This window comes from Syngnathus typhle, linkage group LG14 (genome assembly GCF_033458585.1).
Source record: "Syngnathus typhle isolate RoL2023-S1 ecotype Sweden linkage group LG14, RoL_Styp_1.0, whole genome shotgun sequence".
Classification (NCBI taxonomy): domain Eukaryota; kingdom Metazoa; phylum Chordata; class Actinopteri; order Syngnathiformes; family Syngnathidae; genus Syngnathus; species Syngnathus typhle.
Genome location: NC_083751.1, coordinates 4,741,084 through 4,764,673, shown reverse-complemented (window position 1 = coordinate 4,764,673; position 23,590 = coordinate 4,741,084). Strand labels below are relative to the sequence as shown.

The 23,590-nt window shown below is 43.4% G+C and overlaps 3 protein-coding genes across 7 annotated transcripts; 1 reads left to right on the top strand and 2 right to left on the bottom strand.

The window, feature by feature from the left end:
- Positions 1 to 215: 215 nt before the first annotated feature.
- On the bottom strand, positions 216 to 7,794 carry map2k2a (mitogen-activated protein kinase kinase 2a). Its single transcript, XM_061296577.1, has 11 exons — positions 6,953 to 7,794; positions 6,268 to 6,478; positions 5,527 to 5,673; positions 5,373 to 5,450; positions 5,222 to 5,273; positions 3,825 to 3,949; positions 2,749 to 2,962; positions 2,616 to 2,680; positions 2,467 to 2,528; positions 1,862 to 1,907; positions 216 to 1,780 (listed from the first exon to the last, which is right to left on the bottom strand). The coding sequence occupies exons 1-11, from the start codon at positions 7,039 to 7,041 to the stop codon at positions 1,670 to 1,672; spliced, it is 1,200 nt and encodes a 399-aa protein (XP_061152561.1). The 5' UTR covers positions 7,042 to 7,794; the 3' UTR covers positions 216 to 1,669.
- A 342-nt stretch (positions 7,795 to 8,136) lies between these two features.
- Positions 8,137 to 13,466, bottom strand: pias4a (protein inhibitor of activated STAT, 4a). 5 transcript variants are annotated; one of them, XM_061296573.1, is made up of 11 exons: positions 13,331 to 13,466; positions 11,916 to 12,297; positions 11,539 to 11,623; positions 11,412 to 11,453; positions 11,192 to 11,282; positions 10,977 to 11,105; positions 10,801 to 10,906; positions 10,636 to 10,709; positions 10,394 to 10,554; positions 10,084 to 10,232; positions 8,137 to 10,012 (listed from the first exon to the last, which is right to left on the bottom strand). In XM_061296573.1, the coding sequence occupies exons 1-11, from the start codon at positions 13,355 to 13,357 to the stop codon at positions 9,744 to 9,746; spliced, it is 1,515 nt and encodes a 504-aa protein (XP_061152557.1). In that variant the 5' UTR covers positions 13,358 to 13,466; the 3' UTR covers positions 8,137 to 9,743. The 5 variants fall into 5 exon arrangements, with proteins under 5 accessions (XP_061152557.1, XP_061152560.1, XP_061152558.1 ...); XM_061296576.1 differs by having other exon boundaries at positions 11,916 to 12,033; positions 13,331 to 13,465; XM_061296574.1 differs by having other exon boundaries at positions 12,467 to 13,382.
- A 2,028-nt stretch (positions 13,467 to 15,494) lies between these two features.
- Positions 15,495 to 16,938, top strand: foxq2 (forkhead box Q2). The gene is made up of 2 exons (XM_061297851.1): positions 15,495 to 15,905; positions 16,573 to 16,938. Exons 1-2 carry the CDS (start codon positions 15,495 to 15,497, stop codon positions 16,936 to 16,938), a joined length of 777 nt encoding a protein of 258 aa, XP_061153835.1.
- The last annotated feature ends 6,652 nt before the right edge of the window (positions 16,939 to 23,590 follow it).

Here is a 23,590-nt window from a genome sequence, read left to right as displayed (position 1 = left end):
TGTGTGTTATTGAAGTTTAAAAAAAAAAAGGATCAGTGTGTGTGTGGTTGGACGATTCGTTGAACGATTCGTTTGAATGAATCTTTTGAGTTAACTGATTCTAAAGAGTCAGTTCATCCTGAGCTGGAAATTTCCAACATGCAATTTTATAAACTAATCACACAATAGGCAAAGGAGTCATTTGGAAAAACATTAGCAACACATTAGACTTCATATATCTTACATTCACAAATAAGTTTTATTTTATCCTTTTATACATTAGAACCATATCCAACACATTTTTATATTATCATAAATGACTATTTTCTTTGTCATTTACATAAATCAAAAAAGGTTGTATATTAAGACTGCAAAATAGTACTCCTGTAGTTTTTGTGACACATCTTTTTTTGCTCTGAACGAATGCATTGTTTGAAAGGTTGGAGAATAAGAGCTGGCAGCCAAAAAAGCAGAGAGAAAAAAAAAATGCAAGAGTTCGAGCAAGGCTAGCAACACCACCAGCATGTGACCAACACTGACCCGGGTAACAATGCTCAGTTGAACCCTATTTTGTACTTCTGAAATCTTTGCCTCAAGCTTAACATCCAATTATACCGCAACTTTGCTTTAAAGGTGTGCGAGGTTTTCCCGGAAAGGACAAGCCAAGTCTGACGGATGCTTTTGGCGTGCCACAATGGGGAGCGTAACCAAGTTTACCTCAGGGAGGGAGAAAACTACAGATCGACAACAACGAAAACAAAATATTAGCGAACAAAAATGATTTATATTGATAGCACAGAGGGTTCTCTTCAAAACACCAGCTGGACCATCTGCACCATTAAAACAAAATACACGCACAGTATAAGAAAGATTAAACCATGCTATAGCATCCCATGAATACATTTTGAATCATTGTTTTCTCAGCGTCATTCAAAGACGCGGTATATTATTCCTGGCCTCTCCCTGGCCTCTTACCGGAGAGTGTGATTGAAATGTATGAGGAAACAATGTCAACGCAACTGCACCGAATTTCATCCAAGGTGCAACGTTCTTCGTGAATGTGCCAACACAAAGGAGGGGTACTGATCAGGCATTGATAAGTGCGAGTATCCTCTTTGGTTTGTGATCCTCAGAGCGATCAATTGTTTAACCCCAGCCCACCCCATCTCCCCAAAAAAAAGGGAGCAAAAAAAATGTACTTGACTGTGCCTATCTTTACCGCACACTATTCATAACAAACGTAATTACAATATGGCAGATTGTTTCGGGGTCATCAGTTTGACAAAAAGAGGTCTGCGTAAATAAATGTTGATCACAACCTATTTCGATTTGACTACCTTTAGGTTTGCCCTGTCTGTTTCTCTGCTGCTATCAACCGTTGCCATAGAAAAGAGCTAGAATAAAACAAATGTCAATCAAAGCGTTAACCGCCCCCCCTCCCCTGCAGCCGAGTGGAAGGTGACATTGGCCTGGTGAAGCTTGTGGTCTTACAGTACGACAACTCGAGAGCCCTGCAGCTGCTGCTGGTGAACAAATACATGAGAGGAACCGTTTTTAAGCCCAAAAACAACATGAGAAAAGTGTCAATGTGTGTGTGTGAAAGATTGTACAAGAGAATGTAAGTGGATATGCAAGCAAGACCCCGCGGTGTGACGAGGGCAGTGCTCGAGGTGGGAGGGGCGGTCGGGCTTCACTCAGTGCCTCGGGTGGGGGTGCTGGGCTGGTTGAGGTTCATGGTTTTGCACAACCAGCCGGCAAAGTTCACTTCCTCCACTTCGGATCGCTTGATGAATACGTGACTCTGAAACAACAAGGAAAAGTGGTTCTTCAAACAAGGGCAAATAGTTTGGAAAAAAAATAGAAAATAAGGTGAGTCACTCACAATCAGCATCTTCAGATCGGCCCTTTCGGCTGGATTTTTGATCAAGCTGTAAACATAAAAAAAGGTCACAAAAATGACCGCAGACTGCTACCAGTTCTCAATTACTTGAAAAACAATGACAGCAATAATGTTGTCATGAAATTAAACAATAGAGGTTGATCGAATTAGTGGCTAAAGTAATCACCTAGACTTGAATTAGAGTCACTCCTTTTTAGAACTTTTCTCAGATCAAGTCATGGACTTTTCTGATTGATTTTTTTCCCCTGAGATCAACAAATGGATTTAGAAAAGTATGCAAAATTGTATTATCCTAATCCAAACACTTATTCTCACTTTTGTTGTCACACTCCTAACATGTGACCAGCTGCAAAGTGTGCACTGGTTGAAATGAGGAAGTTTTTTTTTTTTTTTGGGGCGTGTCGTGTTTTATGTGTACACGCCCTTAAGCACCACCCTTGGCCATATCCACATTTTATCATTGAAGTTTCGGGGACTCAAATCTAGGGTCGTGGTTTTCTGTCGCTATGTGTCCGGAAATGTGCAATCAATCTAATTGGTCCAATCTGTAATTGGTCAACGCCACAACTCGCATTTTGACGACTCACCATTTTGTGACAAAGTCTTGGAAGTCGTTAGTGAACACGCCGTGGGGCAGTTTAGGAGGAGGCTGGAGAGAAAACAATTCAAAACAAAAACAGGTCATTCAAAATAGATCAGTATTTGATACATTTGTGCACCGTGTTTTTCCTCAGACCTCATTCACAATATAGTCCAAAAGTTCAAAGATGGCCATGGCGGGTCGGCAGTCCATCCCGTGTCCTGTGCCAACGATACGCATGAAATCCAGGATGCTGCGGCAGAAAGGTAAACAAAGCCATTTTTCCTACCGCTCACAGGCCTCCCTGGTGGTCTGGGCCTCTGCACGTTGCCGTGAGGCTCTCCCTCGCTCCCGTCCAGCACGGGCCGCCCAAAGATGGCCTCCAATTCCTTGGCTTCTGGTGGGGGGATGGGGTAGCGGCCGATGGCCAGCTCCACAAGGGACAGACCCATGCTCCATACATCCGACTGAACCGAGTAGTGGGTGCCCTGCAGTCTCTCCGGCTGTCGAGGCAGCACATGGTACAGTATATACGTCAAAGGGACAGAAGGTTTGGGCCAAGACTGAAACAGCGCTGGGAGAGCGGTGTAAATGGCAGAAGGGACGGACGGACAGGGCCGGTTAGTGTGTGTTAGCCTTTTGTCCGCACTCAAAATTGCATTTTTGGTGATTGAAAACGCAAATGGTGCTCCTGGAAAATTGTAGCCAGAGGCCAAGACTTTCCAAAGTGTTCAGCATTCATCACGACAAATGATATTTTTTGGCTTGTCTTCTTTGTATGACATCTTATTGCCGTGCCTGCCGTGATAATCTCCTACCTCTTCCAATTCCAAATGCCTGAGGCGATGGATTTGGAACATCGTTTGTTAGTTACGTATTGACTTTTATGGATTTTGCACAAAAGTACAAAAGAACGACAAAAATGTCGATTCTTCAGATTTTGGCAGAAAACAAAAAATCATACTCCTTCCTACATTATTGGTGTCTACTATCAATCCTCGTGTCTCCACCCTTTTCTTCTGTTTGCCATCGTAGAAATGTTGGCTTGGTCTGTTATGAGTTACACTTGCTGCCAGTACATGTTGAAGGAATTTATTCCGCACCCATGGTGTTTTAGAAAAGGGTTGAAAAATAACGGGTGCTCAATAGCGCCGATGCTTAGTAGGCCGGAGGCTTGCATGGACCAGGTGCCCGCGGGCTGAGAAAGAACAGCGAGGGAGGGAAAGGACACAGTCGCCGACATATGTGCCAAATAACGCTCTCCTGGGCACGGCCCTCGCCTCTTGGCAGGGGAGTGAGAAAGAAAGGGAAGGAAAGTGGGGATGGGGCCAGAGGAAACGGGGTGGGGGCGCAGCGCTGACTCACCGACATGTAGGAACGCGTTCCGACAAAGGAGTTGGCCATGGAATCTATGAGCTGGCCGCTCACTCCGAAGTCGCACAGCTTGATCTCCCCGCGAGAGTTGACCAGAATATTGGAGGGCTTCACATCTATGTGGCAGGTGAGGGGTGGGGTAGGGGCAAAAACAAGATCCAGAATAACTTCGTATACACTTCCCGTTTTGGATTCAAGATAAAACGTATCACAAATCAATCTGCTGCTCTTGGCATCCTTTTGTGTCGAAAGCAACGATCAGTATTCGATAAGTTGTCACGCATCTGTTTGCTGGAATCTGCATTCCCCCAACGTTGAAGAAAAAAAAAAAAGTTACAAATTGGTACGTGTGTACCCCTATTAAGACTTGAGTCTTTTGTTTTTAACATCTTATGATAAACAGTGATTACTTTCTTTTGTGGGACAATAGAGTGCACCTTTACATTATGCCTTTGCTCTTGAGACTTGAGTGTCCTATTGTTTTTAAAGTATTCACAGTGGTTAATGGTTTTCCCAGACCTAACCTTAAAATATTACCAGGCCTGTGCTGTTCTTTCTTTTTTAATAGCAATAGGATCCATAAGTATTATTATTATTGTTACTACTACTATTATTAATATTATTACTATCATTATTATTATCACAGGGAGCCAAGTGGGTATTGCCACAAGTGTGCGTGATTTCACACAGCCTCCTCCTGTCACACAAGCAGATGCTGTGACGTGCCAAATACTTGTCGGGCGGCGACGATTGCGTTCGACACAACAGGGTGGGAGCAGCGAGCGTCAGGTGGTTAACTTCACACCCGTGTCTTGACATTGCGGGACAGCCTTACACACAGGCGCCGCCTTGCCTTTGTTATAGCTCTAATACGAAGTTGCAAAATTGCAGTGTGAAGAGCAGAAGACAGCAACCGAGTAGGCTCGATGCTGTCATATATACAGTGGTTCGAAAAAACAAAAACATGCATCGTGAAGGATGTATGCTAATGTTTCCGTGTGTCCCTGAAGGGCGTTCTTTGCGGCGTGTGACTGTCTGCAAGCAACCAAGGTCATCGTAGGAGCGAGTGACAAAGTGATGGCATGAAGAAGCGAGGGAACAAAGAGAAAGGCTAAGAGGGAGAAAGCCAGAGAAGGGTACAACGGGGCGAGGTTGCTCATAATCACATTTGAGAGGTTGTAATTACCGCCGAGTTCACTCATGTTCCGCAGTACCGCTCACCCTGAGGCAAGTCGACACACTTTATACACAGTTGCCAATTCATAATAGGAAAAACAAATGACAACTTAATGCCCACATAAATTGTCACAATGAGGCGGGTGAATCCAATTTGAGTGTGTAAACTTGGGCCAGCTCCAAAATGTTCCACTCAGGATTTATTTTCGTACCTCTGTGCATGATCTGATGTTTCTCCCGCAGGTAGGCTAAACCTCTCAACACCTAGTGAACAACAACACACAGACATAAACAACAGAATTGCGTGTCAGACCGTGTGGTCAAAATGATTTGAATAAGATGAAACTGACTCAGAATACGTACAGCGATGCTAACTTTGCCCAAGACTTCTTCTGGAATTCTTCTGGCTTCCTTCAGAACCTGGTCCAATGATCCACCATCCTACAGAGACAAGACACTTCAATATTAAGCATTTGAAAGATTTAAAAAAGGTTAACTGTGTGTGAAGGCATCTCACCATGTGCTCCATACAGATGCTGATCTCGCCGTCGCTGTAGAAGGCGCCGTAGAAGCCCACGATATACGGCGAGTTGCACTTGTGCAGGACCTGAAGCTCTCTGATGATCTGGTTCCTGATGGCCGGCTTGATTTCCAAGTGGATCAACTGAGACGGAAAGGAAGCAAGTTAATGCAATGAGAGGAAGAGGGGGGGAAATTAGCCGATGGTTAACTGTGCATTTGTCCAATTTCGCTGGATCTGCACCATACAAGACAATAAAGGCTTTCTGATCGATGATAGAAAATATATTGAAGTAAATTTTAAACACAAGCTAAACGACACACATTCACTCTAATCTGCTCATACTTAAAAACTCCAGAAATGTAGGCATGGTGTAGTACTTTTATGCATACTCAGCATTTTGTACAAGCAGCCTGTTGAGGCAACAAACTGGGTGGGCCTACATCAAAATGCGCCCCCTACTGGTTGCAGCTACTTTCCAAGTGATAGTGTCGTTTTAAACACAACGTGGAAATCTCCGTTTAATTTTTAGTTTAACAATAAACGTCAACTGGGAATGGCTTTAAAAAACAGCTTTAAGCCACTTTTGATCAATTGTTCTATATCTGCCAATCTGTGTTTGACTGTTTTATATATTACACTGCTTTACTATATTTTACTATTGTTTTCTACGGCCGTTACTAGTGCCACTGTTGAGAGTGACAAAAATGCAAAAAGGCCATGTTCACCCGTCCTCACCTTGCGAGCCATCACCAGACCCGAAGGCTTGTGGCGGACCTTGTTGACCACCCCTCCGTTCCCGGCTCCCAGTTCGCAGATTGGGTCAAAGTCCTCATCCTTGAGCTCTCCGACCTGCGCTTTCTGAGTGAGAAAGGCTTCCAGTCGCATCTTTTGTTGCTCATCCAGGTCCAGCTCTCCCAGCTTCTTTTGTAAGGCCTCGAGGTTTGCTCTGTAACAGGCAACATGGTCGGGCAACATTATGTAAAGCTTAAGCTATCCGTTTTCTGTAATGCTTGTCCACATTAGGGGCCATGAGGTAGCTGGAGTCCATCCCAGCTGACTTTGGGTGAGGCGAGGGGTCCAACCTGGACTGGTCACCACATTTTAAACAACTACTGAACTTTGACATTGGTCATGATAGAGAGCTAAGGATTGCTTATAGGTGGACTTGGTATAAAAAGAACCACCACACCAAGGCCAGGTATAACTCTGATTTGGGTTTGACAATCCTGATAGCTTATGGAGTATTCAAAGAACCTAATATGCATGGAAACTCCACACAGCAAGACCAGTGCCAAGATTTGAAGAAGAGGACTGCGAGGCAGACGTGCCAGCCACTATTACACAGTGCTGATCCTTATATAAAGATACACACATTAAAAAAAATATATATATATTTGGGAATCAATGTCAAGGTACTCACTCAGATGCAGCATCAGTGGTGTTTGAGGTGGGCTGCCCTTCTCCAATGGGCGTTATATTCAACGGAACCGGTCTTCTTTTGGGGGCCATCTCAGATGTGGCGGGGAAACTGTCTTAAAACTCAAATATTGTCCCAAAAAAACCGAACTAAACTGCACTGGGCCGAGCAGTTGTGGCAAAGTGGCCCTTCCCTCGTTCGCTAGCGAGCAACAGGATCACGTCGAGGTGGCTAACGAATTAGCTGGCTAACGTCAGCGAACAGATGACACTTTCACAAGCCGTGTCACTCCAATGTTTGGCTAAAACGTGACATATCGAGGCGTTTTTAATGAAAATGTCCTTTCAATATGATTATACTATTCGAGGTGAGCGCATTGCTCTTTTTTGGAGGCTTCTTATCGGGGTTATCTACCTGCTGCTAGCCATTAGCCACCAAGCTAGTGCTACCGGAAAAGGGAATCCGCGAGACTCAGCGGCCCGCCACGTTTTCCCCCCCGTATAACCGACGGTAGCACCGGGGGGCGGCTGTAGGTGGTCGTCTGGCGTCCCTCCGCAAAGTTACAACCGGGCTGGGGGGGGAAGGCTCTGTGGCCAGGTGGCAGAGCTTTCGTCTGTGACTGGTGGTGGTCCGTCAATACAGGAAGCGGCAGACCTGAGTGACACCCACAAGGAGATCCCGTCACTTCAGCGAGAGGAGCAGGTCCAAACTGAAAAGTTTTGAAGAAAAATGAATCGCGAGTTAAACACAATAACACTACTTTGGAATATTGGAATCACGACTTTTCATAACCGGACGACGTCGCTTTCGTGCCACTTTACTATTGACTTCAATGCCGTGTACACATTGCTGCCGCCCAGTGGTCATATAAGGGAACTGAACATGAAGGTAATAAACATAGATTTTTGCAACATCGAGACAATAAAATTACACATCACATGAAGACATATATCACTACAGTGTCTGGATCCCAATAAAAAAAACAGCCAAGTTTTAGAGAACTGGACTTTTAATTCCATACACCAATAAAAGCTGTTAGAATTCCATCATTGTTCAATTGTACAATCGTATCCTCAAGGCTGAGTGAGCATCTGGAATTGAACCACACACCCTTCAAGTCCTCAGACATCATCTTCCCCTCTGGTTTTGCCTGTCGGAACAACTGGAAGCAATTTGAGTCTTAATAATAAAATATCATTTAAATTTTATTGACTTTTAATATGAACATATAAAAAAACAACAACAAAAGAAAAACATTTACATCATGGATTGTAAGCATCTGTCCATGCAACCTTATGCATTTACCGTAAAAGATGCCACAACGTACTGTAGTCACAACCAGACACCCGGCCCCTCGCACTTGCCCTCACCCAAAAAGAGAACATCTGGCTCAGTTCCATAGAAGGAAATCTACACCGGTGGGGATTTCCGAGAATAACCTGGAGACACAGATTATGAGGAACGAGTGAGGGTGAGGAAACAAGCTGGAAGATCAGATTAAACTAATTTTACAACCAAAATCCAAATTGAGCTATCAACATTCCCTGTTAGGCCCAACGAGTGTCCAACGTTCCCAATTCCTGGTCCTTGTGCTGTAGCAGGTGTTTGGAGGAATACTCACTACCCAATGGCTTTAAAGTAATAAACAAAAAGTGTGCAAACGGCTCTGGGTCCCAAATTAAAAAGTCTTATGAGAGTTGAACTGGAGGATTGCGGGTGGAGGACGTTGCTTGTGTTTGGATTAGTCAAGACATTTGAAAGCCACTGCAAAACAGAAAAGTCATGAAGATGAAGACAGCTCAAGCTCCAAACCACACACAAGGTTCATTAGCTGAACAATGCAATCGAATGTACATAAATGCAAGGAAAGTGGGAGAGGATAACAGCATTTGTGAATAATTTAGATACTTCCGCATGAAGAGGAACAAGCAGAGCGCCTCTCCTGCTAACTGTACAGCTAAAGGCTGCAGTACTTCAACCATTTCCTGTGAGATCTCAAAAGTAGAAGCAAGCCGACAGCGCTGATGCCACTAAAGATGACCTGCATAGAATAATGTAATTAAAAACATAGAAAAAAAAAAATCCAGTGTAAAATGGCCATCAGAGTCTGTCCTTTACGCGTTCAGATTAGTCGGCTGAGAGTGTAATGACTGAGGTAGTTTTTCTTTTTTTTCCCAATCTAAAAAGGGGCAAAATAAAACAACCAAGGAAATGGAAATTTTCACACATCCGGGTCAGTGATGATCTTCACTGAAAATTAAAATGAATTTAATTCTAACCAAATAATAATAATACATGCCACAGGAGGTTTGCATCACGTTCATATTATTCTTTTGCCATTTTTCTTTTTTCTTCCATTCCACCTTGAATTGAGTAGCACAAACAGCTCAAATGTGCCAAAAATCGGATGCACAGTGCTGTGGAGAGCTTTTTCTTCCTGGTCAGACAACAAAAAAGTCAAGAAAGGGGTTCGTAGGAAGTTGAGGCGAGGGGGGCAATGCATTGAAATTCTCTCATTGAAGTACAGTATTGGCTGCAGGATGATGTTGAGCCTAAAGTTGTCGGCTTCCAGTGGTCAAGTCGAGTGCAAACGGGAATCTTGACGACGCTAGACTGAAGGTTTGTTACGCGAGTGTGGAACTGCTAAAAGGCTGTGATGTTTTTTGATGATAGGGGGAGGGGGGGGAGTTCACTGTGTCTAGTGTATTACTGTTCCATTTTCCGTGCTTTCAACCCCCTCCTTGTCAAAGCCATGAGAGGGGACAAGGGAGGGGTTGAAGAGTAGCTGCGGGGGTCAGTACGCGGTGACCAAGTCCTTGTCGTAGTTGTATCGGCCTCTCTTAGTGGCGGGGCTGTCGGCGCTGTCCTCAGTGTCCTCGCTGTCGCCGTCGCCCCCGCCACCTTCCTCTTCAGAGGACGAGTCAAGAGTCAGATCCACCACCACGCCTCCGGGCGGCGCGGCGGGGCCTCCGCTGACAGCGCCCGCCGTGGCGCCCCCTCCGGATTTGCCCGACAGGCTGGTGCTGCTGTGGGCTGGCGAGTGGCCGTTTGTCTCGGGAACACCTGCAAAGTTTCAGTGTCACTTCAAGTGCATTCCGGAAAAATCTGTGCAACGTGAAGTGTTTTCCACTTACACATATCGACCATGGAGAACTCCGGCGTGTCGCTGCGTTCTCCCTTTTCCTTCTCCTTGTCGTCGGTGATGGGTTGCCAGGAGCCGTCAGTCAGGTACTCGATCTCCTCGATATCCTCGTTCGTCTCTTTCAGGATCTCGGACATCAACCTGAAATGAGCCCTTGCTATTTTTGATTTTGTAGGACAATGAAATCAGTGGCGATAAAATGTTGTCAAAAAAAATAAAAATAAGGGTTATTATTTCCAAGTAGTATAGGGAAGTACTATATTAGGAGTGTTGGAGCGATTTTGAAATGGGCACCATCTTACCCGTCAATAGTGAGCAGCTCAAAGGGAGCCGGCTTGTCACATACAGGGCAGGTCCACGTGGGCTTCTTCTCATTCATCTGCAGGAAGAAGACTGCGTCGAAACACTGTAGATGGGCGCAGGTTAGAACTCGACACGGTACGCCGATCCGCATCTTTACCAGCTGAGGAGACAAGGAAGTGTGCACGGATTAAAGTCATATTAGGAAAACATTGAAGAGAACTTTAAATCAACATCAACTCACTGGACAAATGAGCGAAACCCGAAGACCTGTAGTGGCAATCTCACTCTCCGGATCAAAACGTAACTTGTCTTGAACTACAAATAAACACATAAAAAAAAAAAAAAAACATTATCGCAAACAATTTTGGGAAAGATATTAATAGAAAAGTAAAAGACGAAAACTCACTGCGCTCGCGACAGCGCTCTGCACTCTCAATGGAGCAGAGTTTGAGCTGGCCGAAAAGGTCGGCCGCAGTGAACATCCTCACTAAGTACACGGCCACCGAGTACCGCTGAAAAGCAAAGTCATGAGTATACGGGCATCAACAGTAGAAAATAAGTTTCCGGGAACTCGACGCAGACCTTTCCAAAGTTTCCCCAGGTGACAGTGATTCTGTTGGTGACGGTGGAAAGATGCAACCAAGGAGTTATGTTCACAGGGCGACAAGGCCGGCGGGGTTCCACACCAGGCTTGTTAGATGGATAGTAGCCCTGAAGAAGAAATGAAAAATAGTGAGCATCTTTTCTTTTTAAACATAGCCAGTGATATTTCTGTCGCACACTTTACTAGAACTCACAGGAACATGACAATAAGACTGGTTGACTTTAACAGCGATGTTGGGAGGGTACTGGTCCTCCTGAACCCCAATGGAGTCCGTGTAACATATTCTGCAACACCGAAAAAGTTCCCAGAGTAAGAATGAAACAATCTACAATGATTTTGATTTCAGTGAGTGATGAGTATGTGCTGGCTCAGAATATTTTAAGTGATACAATTTATTAGCGCTTTATTCTTACCTAAGAACCACTTGGATCGATCTAATTCCAAAGCGAATTTCGCTGTAATAATCAAAGACATCGAGTTATACCACAGGCTCACTAAAAAAAAAAAAAAAGTATTTGGGGAAACACTCCACATGCCTACCTTGCGTTTCTGATTTGGTCTGCTTGACTTGGTGTTAAATCAAATATGCACTGACTGTCTTGCAGTTTCTCGTTATTCTGGGCAACTGTCAAAGCACATCAACAACAGTTATAGCCTATGTCTATAAACAACAGCCAGGGGCTTTTTCCTTTGTCTTTAATGTCTTTAGACTTGAGAGACAGCTTGTCATAAAGAAAGGAACATTCATGAGAGACATCTTGTCATAAAGAAAGGAACATCATAAAGAAAGGAACATTCATGAGAGACAGCTTGTCATAAAGAAAGGAACATTCACTTCATGGGCAACATACTACACCTGGTGCACTCCTCTCTCAAAAGTTGCCTAACTCCTGCGTATGGGGAAAGTGCATACTCACTGAGCTCTGTAGGTGGCAGCAGTGTTTCCAAAGTCTGATAGAAGGGCAGCGGCACCAGTTTGACCTCCGGTGCCGCCGTGGCTATTGGTTTGGAGATGCCGTTGATGTATTCAACGCCCTGAGAGGTGGCAGACGGGACAGAATTGAGGGACGGGTAAGAAACAGGGATGCCCTCCGGCCGCCGCGCCGCCAGCCATCCGGACGTTCTGGGGAAGCGCGACTCGTAGAGCTGTCGCACGTTCTTTAGCAGCTCGGGGCTGTATTCTGTCTGGACCAGCCTCAACGCCCGGCCCACCAGATCCTGCTTTAAGCCGCTCTTGCTACGGCCCATGGAGGCCAGCAGTGTCTGCAGGTCGGACACCCGGAAACTTTTGACCATATTCTGGATTGACAAGAGAATGTTCAATTAAAACAAGAATTCCTTGTGATAATGATTTTGTTATTTTTTTTTGAATAAATCTTGATCACGTTTTCAACGAGAACAAATATATTAAGGCCATGACAGGACAGATGAATTGTGTATATAAAGAAAATAAGAGTAAATAACTCACTAAAACGCACTTCTGACGTCTTGAACTTGACAGATAATCATGCGCCACTTCCTTTACCTCCAACACAACATACAATCCATTGTAACGCGTTTATATCCATACTGTAATGTTACTTACGTCGAATCTGCTGCTAATAAAAGCTTTCTTGGCACCATGTAGACATTATGTACTTTATATATTTTCCCATTTAAAAAAAATACGGCATGAGTATGTAAAAAGTATTACCGATGTTTACATGAAAGACATTAGCATAGGGAATGCTAACTCAACAGCTGTAGGTAGACAATGTTAAAACACTGACAACAAGTTGTAAATACATCATATGGTTGTTCTATTTGACAAGAAAGGAACACTAAGTTAGTTCCGTTCCAATGCACCCTCATTTAAACATTATCTATGTAAGCTGCGCTGCTAGCCGGCTAGCTTTGATGAGAAAACTGCCTTTTCGGTTCTCAATCATGGCAAGCGAGCGTTTTGACAGGTGCAATAGCTAGCCAAACTAAGCGCGTAACAAAAGAGATAATATTAGCGACAAGCGATTATAAACATATAAAAGTGAGATTGCACAGACGACCTCAAGTGGGCTATGATGACCATCATTCATTTTCGGCGTCTTCTTTGGAGCCAGCAGATGCTAGGAAGCTAACCCTTCGTGCTTGCTAAGTTAACTGGGTAGAAAGCGACGTTAGCAGTCGAGGCTAGTCGCTTTCGCCGCGACCCTATTACGCCACATTCGTGACAGTACGCGCTTTTATGTCGTTTTTACACAAAGCCGCCGTGACACTCGGCGTCGGCGCCGGGTGAACGACATATACTCCCGCGCCCGGCTTCCTATTGAATTAAAGCGAATGAGGCTCTACTTGCCATCGCCTCCACCAGTTCGGCCGCCATCTTCACGCAGCAGTACCGCGAGAGTCCCAGCCGACTGCTAGTGTTTCACCAATGGGGTGCGAATTTTCTTTGACAGACAGTTCCTCTCGGCCAATCGCTGAGTGGTACTCGCCTGGACCCGGAGCGCTCCTTTCTAAATGGGTGGACCCGGTGTCTTTTAAAGTTACAGTGTAACTTTTTTAAAAAATACTAAGAGACGGGTCTCTTTTCCAAATTAGGCCCCGGTGTCCACTCGTAACGCAACCAGTGACAACATTCAAATATTCACGGTTATACGTGTTTATAATGTCGCGGTTTGCTCAAATAGAGCCGCAGCTTGACTTTAAATCCATCCTGAATGTAAACCGCGGGATGTCAAGTGGATCAGGTCGCGTGGTGCGACGGAATCCCGTCCGAACTAAAAACTCCACTCCGGGCTGTGGAAATGTGCACTCGGTGCTTTGTCTGCAACGCGGCCAACATGTAAAAAATACACGGAATCGGCAATATAATATTGATTCTCCAATGCCGACACGTTGCCAGGCGGTGCCCAAACTCACATTCCACGCGGTGTCATGTTTGCTCCCCAAAAATAGATTCATATAGAAAATCGAATTGTTATCCACTCCCCTTTATGATCCACTCCTGGTTTTCCAACAGCATGTGTCAAAGATACTCCCCTCGAGCGCCGCTGATCAATTGATTGAATAGCAATATTGTGTCATTACCCCCTGTGATTTGTTTTTCCGCCCACTCCACGTTAAAATAGTCCAATAAAGTAACGCTCTTCATTCAAAGGTGTGACGCTGACACAATCACTTTGCTCATCATATCCACTTGTACATTCAATTTCCTTGTTGTTTGCAGTTCTTATGAAAGTTATTGACCATTACCAAGATTATACAAGCAACAGACGGACTAAAATTGGCGGACACTTTGTGTTCCTCATTTGAAACAGAAGAGGGCAACATAGTCCAATTCTTCCCTCGAGTTAAACCGACACAGTAAATTATGTGCACAGTTACAATTTGCCAGAAAATAGTAATGATGAATGCAGGTCAAACGCAGAATTGTGCATTTTACAACTCTTCAAATAAATAGAGACAAATATGATAAGTACATATAGATGATTATTTTGTGTTTATACAGCACTTCTCACCAAAAGGACTCACAAAGTGCTTCACATGGTTGAATACACACACAGTTAATAGAAGAAATAAAAATAAACAACCAACACTTACAGGAAATATAGGTAGGGACATAATTTATTGACTGAGTGAAAGATTACAGACATATAAATAAAAAAACTCAATGAGGGGAAAAAGCTAAATGCAATACAAAAATAATATCTTATTAACCTATTTAACTAGTACCCAATAAAGAGTACGTACTTACTTAAAAGTAGAAGTTAAGTCTAAAGACGACGATCACCTCGTTTATTTTTTAGATTTCCTCCTCTTGAAAAGATTCCAAAGTTTTTTCCAAGTAGTTGCACAGCTCGTAAGTCACATTAATGGTGGAAAAAGTTTAATTACTGCTCCAATGTAATTGCAGTAAGTCTTTGGACGGCCTCCCCAACTGGCCAAAACAACTTTAACAGGATAACAGTGGCATCTAAAGGGCCTTTGACTCTACAGCATGCATCCCCGGTGCTCCGTGTCTCGCACAGTCCTGAGTGTTTAATCTCCCGTAATTACACAGATTTACTTAGGTTAATAAAAATAATCCGCCTAAATTGAGACCCCCTACCTCGACCTCCCTTGTGCCTCCTTTGCCCCTTTCTGTGAGGGATCAATTTGTGGTCATATAAATAGTGTGAAGCCCAACTTTGATTTAGGAGGATTGTGGAAAGTCAGGCCAACCGAAGAGGTCTCGACGCTTGGTTTAGAAAATTCGGTGTTTCAAAAAAAAGCCCGCCGCGTTCAACCTTTACGGACTGACGTCATTTTGCACGCGATTGGGATCGTGTCGCCGATGAGCGCATCAAGGTTAACGACAGTTGAGAAGCTCATCTTTATCTGTGATCTTGTCAACGCTACGACTCGGACGAGAGCAGCCAAGGGTGAACCATTGACCGGGCCATGCTGTAAAAACTTCTCCAAAGTCCGAAGAGAAATTTCAACCTATCAGCTGAAAGGTAACCAACGAGTTGTCAGTCATGAGTGCTAGTTATTTAACACCGGAGACGACGACGGAGGACAAGAGCGGCAGAGAGCGACTCGGGCTGAGCTTCACCATCGACTACCTCCTGTTCAATAAGGGAGCCAAAGATTCTGAACCGAAGGATGACCGGAGGTTGCTCGATGGTCACAAACCCAGAAAGGTGGTCGCCGTACAGGAGAGGTCAGCAGAGACCGGAGAAAGGGACGTCAGAAGAGAGGAGGGGGATGGAGAACGACGAGAGGAGGGGGAGGAGGACGTGAGCGCTGCCGCCATATGCGACGAAAAACCCAACCAGTCGTACATCGCACTCATCTCCAAGGCCATCCTGGCGTCGGAGCAGAAGAAGTTGCTGTTGTGCGACATCTATCAGTGGATCATGGACCACTACCCTTACTTCAAGAGCAAGGTATCTTCCACTCCTACCTCGTCATTATTCCTTCAGAAACTTTTTGTTTGAAAAATATCACAACGAAAAACGCCAAAGCGATGCCAGAATGATATCTCGATTTCAAATGTGTGAAATGACTTCTTCTGTCGCTTGAATGGATTTCTTCTGCCGTCTCGTGGAATCACCATACGACGCGATAACATTAATCGGAAATAATCATGATGATCTGGCGTCTCGGAGAATTTCGTTAAACAAGCTTCAGACGATAGACGTAAAGTTGTTGTTGGGCCATTTTCGCAAACAAAGCGACCTACTTGGCTCGAGTAATCTGTCTTGAGCGGTTAAACAATTAAGCGCGATCCCATTGTTGGCAAATTGGCAAATAATGTAATCCGGTTGCTAGGTTGCAAACTGCTTCCCGCTTTTAGCAGGTGCGCTAGGCGGCGTGGCAGATTGAAGATGGGTCTATTGGATTACGCTTGATCGCCCAGTTTGACGTGCTAAAAACGTAACGCCGGGTGTCGTCTCTTGTCGAGATCATACCCCGTGTTGACACGCCATTCTCACGCGAGCCATGCCAAGAACAGGGCAAGGTGACATCCCAAAGGAGATCAACTTAACACCCGCGTATGCCCACCCTTTGGAATTAACCATGGCCTTTTTGTCAACTCTTGTGTCATGGCAGGATAAAAACTGGAGAAACAGCGTGCGACACAACCTGTCCCTCAACGACTGCTTCATCAAAGCCGGACGAAGCGAAAACGGTAAAGGCCACTTCTGGGCCGTTCATCCGTCAAACTACAAGGACTTTTCTAACGGGGACTACCACTGCCGGAAGACGCGACGGAGGGTCCGCAGGGTGGCGGGGCAGCTCCCGCTCTTGCCCCTCGGCTCCTCGTATCAACTCGCCCGCCACCAGCGGGCGTCCTGCTGGTGCTGCCCGCAGGCCCGTGCGCTCCCGTTACCCTGTTTGGCCCCAAGACTCTATTGGCCTTGGTCCAGTGTCCAAGTACCAGGCTTTCACCTTGACCTGCATGTGTCTGGACCTTAAGGATGAACTAATATAATTTAGCGGGATTATGATGAGTTTGGCATTGATTCACTGGAATGTTAAAATTTGTTTTTGTCGCTATTGATATTTCTTTATGAGATTTTCACGTGTGTCTAACAAATGAAAGTCAAACCCAAAATGCGAGTAAAAAGTAACTATTTTAAAATAATAAAATTATTTTCTGCCATAATGGTTTAATTTGTATTTTCTCACACATTTTTTGGGTCTATGAGAATTTAAGCAGGCATAATTTCAGACTTGATTGTTTCTCCATTATTTCTTTCTGATACCGTGAATGCGTGATGTCATTTGACCAGTCTTCAGTTCTTGGTATAGTGTTGAAGATTTGATTTTGAGAGTGAAGCCTGTAATTTCTTTTTTTTCCTCTGAGTCGGTTATAGAAACCGATCTACGGCAACACACCAAAGAATTTCAAAAAACTCGAAAGGCAAATATTTTAAGTTGTCTTCCTGTTGGAATGGGAAGTTTTAGAAGTTGTCAAAAAATTATAGTATTTAATTTGAAATAATGTAATAATAACTAGTAGAGATCATGGGCCAATTAAAGACGCAGCGCCCGGAAAATTTGAACTTTGCACAGTGCTGTATGCAATTTTGTATAAATGACCAAAGTGAAAATATATGAAGCCAATTGCACTTGCTTTGTTTTTTTTTTTAATAACGCAAATACAATGTTTTGTTCAGGCAATATAAAATCAAATTAAATTGTCACATTGTGATCACTGTGGGCATCTATGTGTGTGTGTGTGCGTGTGTATTAGTAAGGCACTAAAAGTGAGCCCGCTGCTAACACCGCCACCCGGCGTCACATGCTAATTAGTCCAAAGCTGTCGGGATGCAAAATCTCCTGCCGCATAAGAGACTCAAATCGGCGGCTGGCGCCAGGGGCCGGGGCTGTGGGCTTTCCAAAGCCGACTCCTGAGTGTATGAGGCCGGATAATCTGGGCAATCCCAAGCAGTTTCAAGAAAGAGGAAGATTATCACGCGCCGTAATCCGCCACCACTGCTGAAGAAAGAGGGGAAGGGGCTGAGAAAAGGGAAGGATGGAGAGAGGCGAGGTCACTCATTCATCGGTGAGGAAACATGAAGCAAAAACACAACATCGTGCTGGGTTATTGTGACAATAGTTGTAATTTCATCTAATAAATAGGAAACACCAAGAATTGTTCATTGGAATGGGGAGAACATACACAATTTTGGCCTATGAGCCACATGCTGCTTCACCAAGACAAAGACACTCTGGCAAATCCAATGGGTTAAAAATCTGATCACAATTTTTTTTAGCTATCAAAGTCCACGGTTAATTAAAAGAAGCTTTGCAATACTGATGTCTATTTTATTATCAATAGTGAAATTCCTCTTGGACTGGCTGTGCTTGGTATTTACATCCACGCTGCCTAAAAGGATTAAATATTACGCGTTGACTTTTGTCAACTTTGTTTGTCACGGCAAATGATCAAATATTCCAATAAGGCATTATTTGGGGTGAAATTTGATCATAGAAGCATGAACGAGGGATTTGGAAGGAAAGAGCGAAATGTGTGATGTTATGATGACAGTGAATTATGATGCTCATCAAATCTGGCTAATTAATTTTTTTTTGTTGGGGGTTGGGAGGTCTTGTCGGTCTACCAAATCTCCCTATTCAATGTTAAGTGCTAATTGGAGACCTAATTTGCTTAATTCCCATGAATTGCTCTCCGCTTCAAATCCTCTTCAATTCACCAGCTTTAAGGCTTTAATTTGGTTGCATATGTTTGCTGTGTGTACACACACACGAACACACACACACACACAATACTAAAAAAAAAAAAAACTCCACAGTTAGAAGAGGCTTTCGGCCTCCTATTAATTTTCTAATGCAGCCTATGTTACAAAATAATTAGCAGCTTGTGCTTGAATTATTTCCCTCTCTGTTTCCATCTGTACTGCACCTCGGCACTACTTTTTTGGTGCACTCTGAATAAGCCACTGGCACATTCTGAACGATCAGAGCAAACCAGTGCATCCTTGAAGCGATTTTACAAACGCACTCCACATCCCCTGCTGCAATTATAGTTTGCATGTTATATCTCTCTTGATTTTTTTTAACATGCTCGTAGAGCCTTAGAGGACGTTTAACACATTTCAAACAATGTGTAACTACATTTCAAGGCAAATGAGGTCACGAGGTGTGTGTGTGTGTGTTTCTGCTATTTTGTTAATCTAATAAGATGGGCGGAAGGGTGCAGGGGGTGCATAGATTAGTGCCCAAAGATGTTCCTGATTAGCAGAGAGTGAGCTAAGAAGATCAACCCCGCTGCGATGGCGATGAAACATTATGGCCGTCTTTGAATGCGCAGCATTCCAAGGCTGATTTTCCTCCAGTTTGCCCACACACAGAACACACGTGAAAAGGCCCCAAAATTGACAAAACCAGGTACCATGAGGTACTATTTCTAATTTTAAAACAATTAAACGTATCATATTAGAATATGTGGTTTGAATATATTCACACAAATTATCATTATTGTTATGCAGTGTAAAAAAAAAATCCCATTATGGGACTAACCGAAGGAACAGTATCTTAAATAAGCAAGGATTTTTAATTTACAGTTCATATTAAAATAAAATGATGGTTTTTTTAAGATGGAAAAAAAAAAACTTCCAAACATATCACAAAAAAAAAGTGTCTGATGGCTGAATAGTGTCAAATGATCCCCCCCAAGAAAGACGAGTGGGCATATTAGAAGCAGCAGGAGTCGAAATTGCCTATCTATTCGAAACCATGATTACATGCAAGAAGTAGGCATAGCACTATTTGAGGCTTCTAGGACACAGCAGAAGCAGCCCAACCAACCACGCAGCTGCTATTTTCTCCTCATGTCCCGCCATGAACAATAGCGCGTCTCCCTTCAAAGGCCCTTTAATAGTCAATCGATGGCAATGCGAGGCGCCTATTCTGCAGATTACTGTTAACAATAATTTGCCTCCCAGTGCATCGTTACCATCTTTGAGGCAATGTTTTATTGCCTCCTTCCATCTGTATCTGTCATCCCTCAGGTCCGTTGTTTGATCTCCTTGCAGTGGCCTGCATCCCCACGAGCCGCCTTGACCTGTTGATTGACAGCTGTGATCAGACATATGGTGGGACGAGCCATCGACCGGTGGAGCTCCCTCGGGATAAACGCAAGTCTCGTGGGCTTCTCCTCCACACCTTATCTCCTCCTCTTCCGTCTCTCCCGATTCCTCATGCACCGAACAGAATGCACGCAAAATCTCATCCAGCCACTAGATGTCGCTAGATGCAAGCAAATACTCAGTTCAGTGATGCAGGACACAAGATTGGGTCCGCAACACAGGTACAAGTAAAAAGGCCCGTTATTTGTGTTTTCTAACCTCCCGAGCAATAAAAACGTCCCAAATTGTACGCTACACATGCTAAAATAAAAAATTCTGAGTGAAATCTGGGCCTTTTCTCTAAAACACATGAAAGCTATTAAAGTGGACCGCTCTATTCTCGCGCTTCAGCATATTTGGACTTTTTGTTTTATAATTATATATTTTTTAATTTTAAAAAATAGGAGAGGAGACAGCCACCGTACTCAAGGAAAATGCGTATTAGCACTTTGCCCAATTTATATAAAAAAAAGCGACTAATAATTAATAAAATCTGATCTAAATTTGGGTGTTCGTGACTGTGTGATGTAATTTGTCCAAGTGGTGCCATACTGGCTGCAGATTTACTTATATTTTGAGTTACCACAAAATGAAAGTTTGAATACAACCCAGCTTCCAGACTCCCGCTCGTAGAATAAAAAAACATTTGCAATTTCAAACCATACGCATGTGTGTGTTAGAGAAATTTCAGTCCATGAGGCAAAAAAAAACCTTCCAACTCCCCATCTCTTATGGGCTGAGTGTTGCCATGGCGATACATCTTCAGCCAGTGCTACTCCCTGCTGACCCCGTTGGGTGACCTCTGACATTTAGGACCGTGGCTAGGGGGGCAAAAGGTCAGCAATGGCCGGAGGGAGACAGGAGCACTTCCATGATTTGCACTCGCCCCACCCTTACCCTTTTTTTTCTCCTCCATCATTTGCATTTGACCATCAGCTGCAGGAAATTCATCTGACTGAGTCACACATTGGACTTCAGCAGGTAGTGTGTGCGTATATGTGCGTGTATGTGTGTTCCTCGCTCACGGCAAAATAGCAGAAAAGCTCAATATCGTATAAATTTGCATTTGCTGCTGCTGCAACGGCCTTCTGGGTAAACTGCGGCTAACACTGGCTACGGTGATGATTATGATCGCCGCTCGTAATGATCGCTTATTCCCATGGCCTTGAAGGCTACAGTATCTCATATGTTGGGATATTTATAGTTTTCTATTATTTGGATTCATCTGTCTTTGTGCGTATCACTGGACACAACAATTTCAAAATATAACGTTTGCCAAATTTATTAGAAATTTCTCACGGCGCACCACTAAACCAAAATGCCACAAAAAAGAACATTACATAAATAATAATGATATGCAGGTTAAGTGTACCTTCTCCAATCTTCTGGAACTTCATTTTGGTTTCAAAGACTAGAAAAACATTAACCTACTTTAGAATATACCTTGTATATTTAAAGAAAAAAAAAACCATTTATAAAATAATTAAAGAAAATAGTGTATTAATTGTAATATCATTACAATGAATTACATTTCAAAGGGAACTTCAGTGTGGTACGTCTTTCGCATTATTGATGATATTATATGAAAACTACACAAACAGTATCTTATTTGTTTTTTTATTTGTCCCACACGGGAAAATTTCAGAATTTAACGACTTTGACGTCAATACCTGTACTTATAGATGCGAATATATTTTCACAATATTGTCTCTAAACGAAGCAACAAAGGTTTTAGAAAGACCTTATAGAGCAACAATTAAATTTGAATACGCAATTAATGCACCTTATGATTCTTCTTGTGTGTTCTGCTTGTTTACACGGTTCCTCGTGGGGAATAATTACAGAATGGTGCGTTAAAGTCATGTGACTTGAACATTCTGTTACCCAAATTATTTATCCCCCGCCCTGGGCTGATAGCTCGTCAATATCAGTTTATTAATTTAACAGTTGTGGACTGATAAAAGGTGGTGCACGCAGTTAGCTTGCCCAAGGATGAATTTTACAGTGTGTGTACGTGTGTGTGTGTGTGTGCATGTGTGTGGAGGAGAAGGGACAAAGAGGGAAGAAAAGGCAGTGATCAATGGCGTGCAAAAATGGGCCACCATCGCTCACATTCCGAGGTTATCGAACGGATGCTTATTAAAATTAATACGCTTATTATCACTGTATTAAAAATAAAGATTGAAGACAACGCATTTGGTGGTATTGATATTCAAAAGCTTTCAATGCATTGATTAAGCCCAACCACTTGGATATTTTTTCTCAAATATATCAATCACAAAGGGATGTACTGTGGCCCTAAAAGATCAAAATTGGTGTTTAGTGTTAATTCCTATCCTTAAAACAACAAGAGGCATATCAATTTGACTCCTCTCCTCAAAAGCCGAATGAATAAACATCTGGCACGTATATCACACGCCACAAATCAGCCAACCCGGAGCCAGAGCTAATTCCCCGAGCCATTACATAATATCCCTGAAGGAGGATAAAAGGTATTTTAACAGGACCCACTACACCGTGAACTCTGACCTCTTCTCATTTGACCTCCATGCCACTTACACTAGCCGGTGACAAAGACACATTTTGTTCACTTTGTGGAAAAAAAAAAAGCTGTATAGTAAGACAAATATAACTACAGCGGCTGCAGCCCTATAGGTGGCAAGTGTCAATAGGAGTGATGTGTGTGTGTGTGTGTGTGTGTGGGCAAGAGAGACGACAGAGCAAGGTTAAGAGGTGTCAACGCGACACACAAGTGAAAGGCTTGAGGACTCTTCACCAGAGCCTGCCTGACACTCTCCTCAACCTCCCCTCTTATTAACCACTCTAAAGACGCCGACACTTCACACTGAGGGAAAAAAAAAACAACAACCTGTGATCACCTGCACACACTCAAACACACATGCTTTCTCAGTCTGGCAGCCAGGAATGGATTTGTTACACCTCCGATGTGGCGAACATGTTTAGCCAAGTGGAAGACGGCAACAGCGGCGCCCCACAGGGGCTTCGCACCTGTCAGCTGATGTAACGCAACATTCGAACACACACACGACATCGAGTGCAGTGTCAGGAGTTCTTGTCCACACATTTGCAAACTGAGGCCTTTTTTGCATACAGCAGATGTCTGCCTGGGAATACAAGTCAAGTGAGTTTTTGGAGATATGAGCCAGTTTGTTGCACGGTGGCTGACTTTACGACAAATATGACAAAAATGACTTAGTTGTTTAATTTCATATTTAATGAGTGGAAAGATACTACTTATAATACAAGCAATTAAAAAGTCAATTTTATATAACACGTTGTGTGTCATTTCACTTAATTCCTTGTAACGGACTTTACAGCCAATAAAGTGCTGAGTGCATTTAGAGTTACTGGCTGCACTTTGAAGAAAATGGTATTCTATTTAGGCAGATCACATTTCATTCGTGTGGGAAGTAAATGGATTTGGGTTATATTTGCGAGTGTAAATGTAAAAA

Excerpts from the sequence above, each read along its gene's own strand:
- map2k2a (XM_061296577.1), bottom strand. The coding sequence starts at position 7,041 with ATGGCCCCCAAAAGAAGACCGGTTCCGTTGAATATAACGCCCATTGGA. Across the intron at positions 5,451-5,526 it reads GCATCTGTATGGAGCACATG|GATGGTGGATCATTGGACCA; the intron begins GTGAGATGCCTT and ends TTGTCTCTGTAG. Across the intron at positions 2,681-2,748 it reads ACCAGGGAGGCCTGTGAGCG|GACACGGGATGGACTGCCGA; the intron begins GTAGGAAAAATG and ends TCGTTGGCACAG.
- pias4a (XM_061296572.1), bottom strand. The coding sequence starts at position 13,070 with ATGAATGATGGTCATCATAGCCCACTTGAG. Across the intron at positions 11,106-11,191 it reads AGTCTTATTGTCATGTTCCT|GGCTACTATCCATCTAACAA; the intron begins GTGAGTTCTAGT and ends TTTCTTCTTCAG. Across the intron at positions 10,013-10,083 it reads GTTCTCCATGGTCGATATGT|GTGTTCCCGAGACAAACGGC; the intron begins GTAAGTGGAAAA and ends GAAACTTTGCAG.
- foxq2 (XM_061297851.1), top strand. The coding sequence starts at position 15,495 with ATGAGTGCTAGTTATTTAACACCGGAGACGACGACGGAGGACAAGAGC. Across the intron at positions 15,906-16,572 it reads ACCCTTACTTCAAGAGCAAG|GATAAAAACTGGAGAAACAG; the intron begins GTATCTTCCACT and ends GTGTCATGGCAG.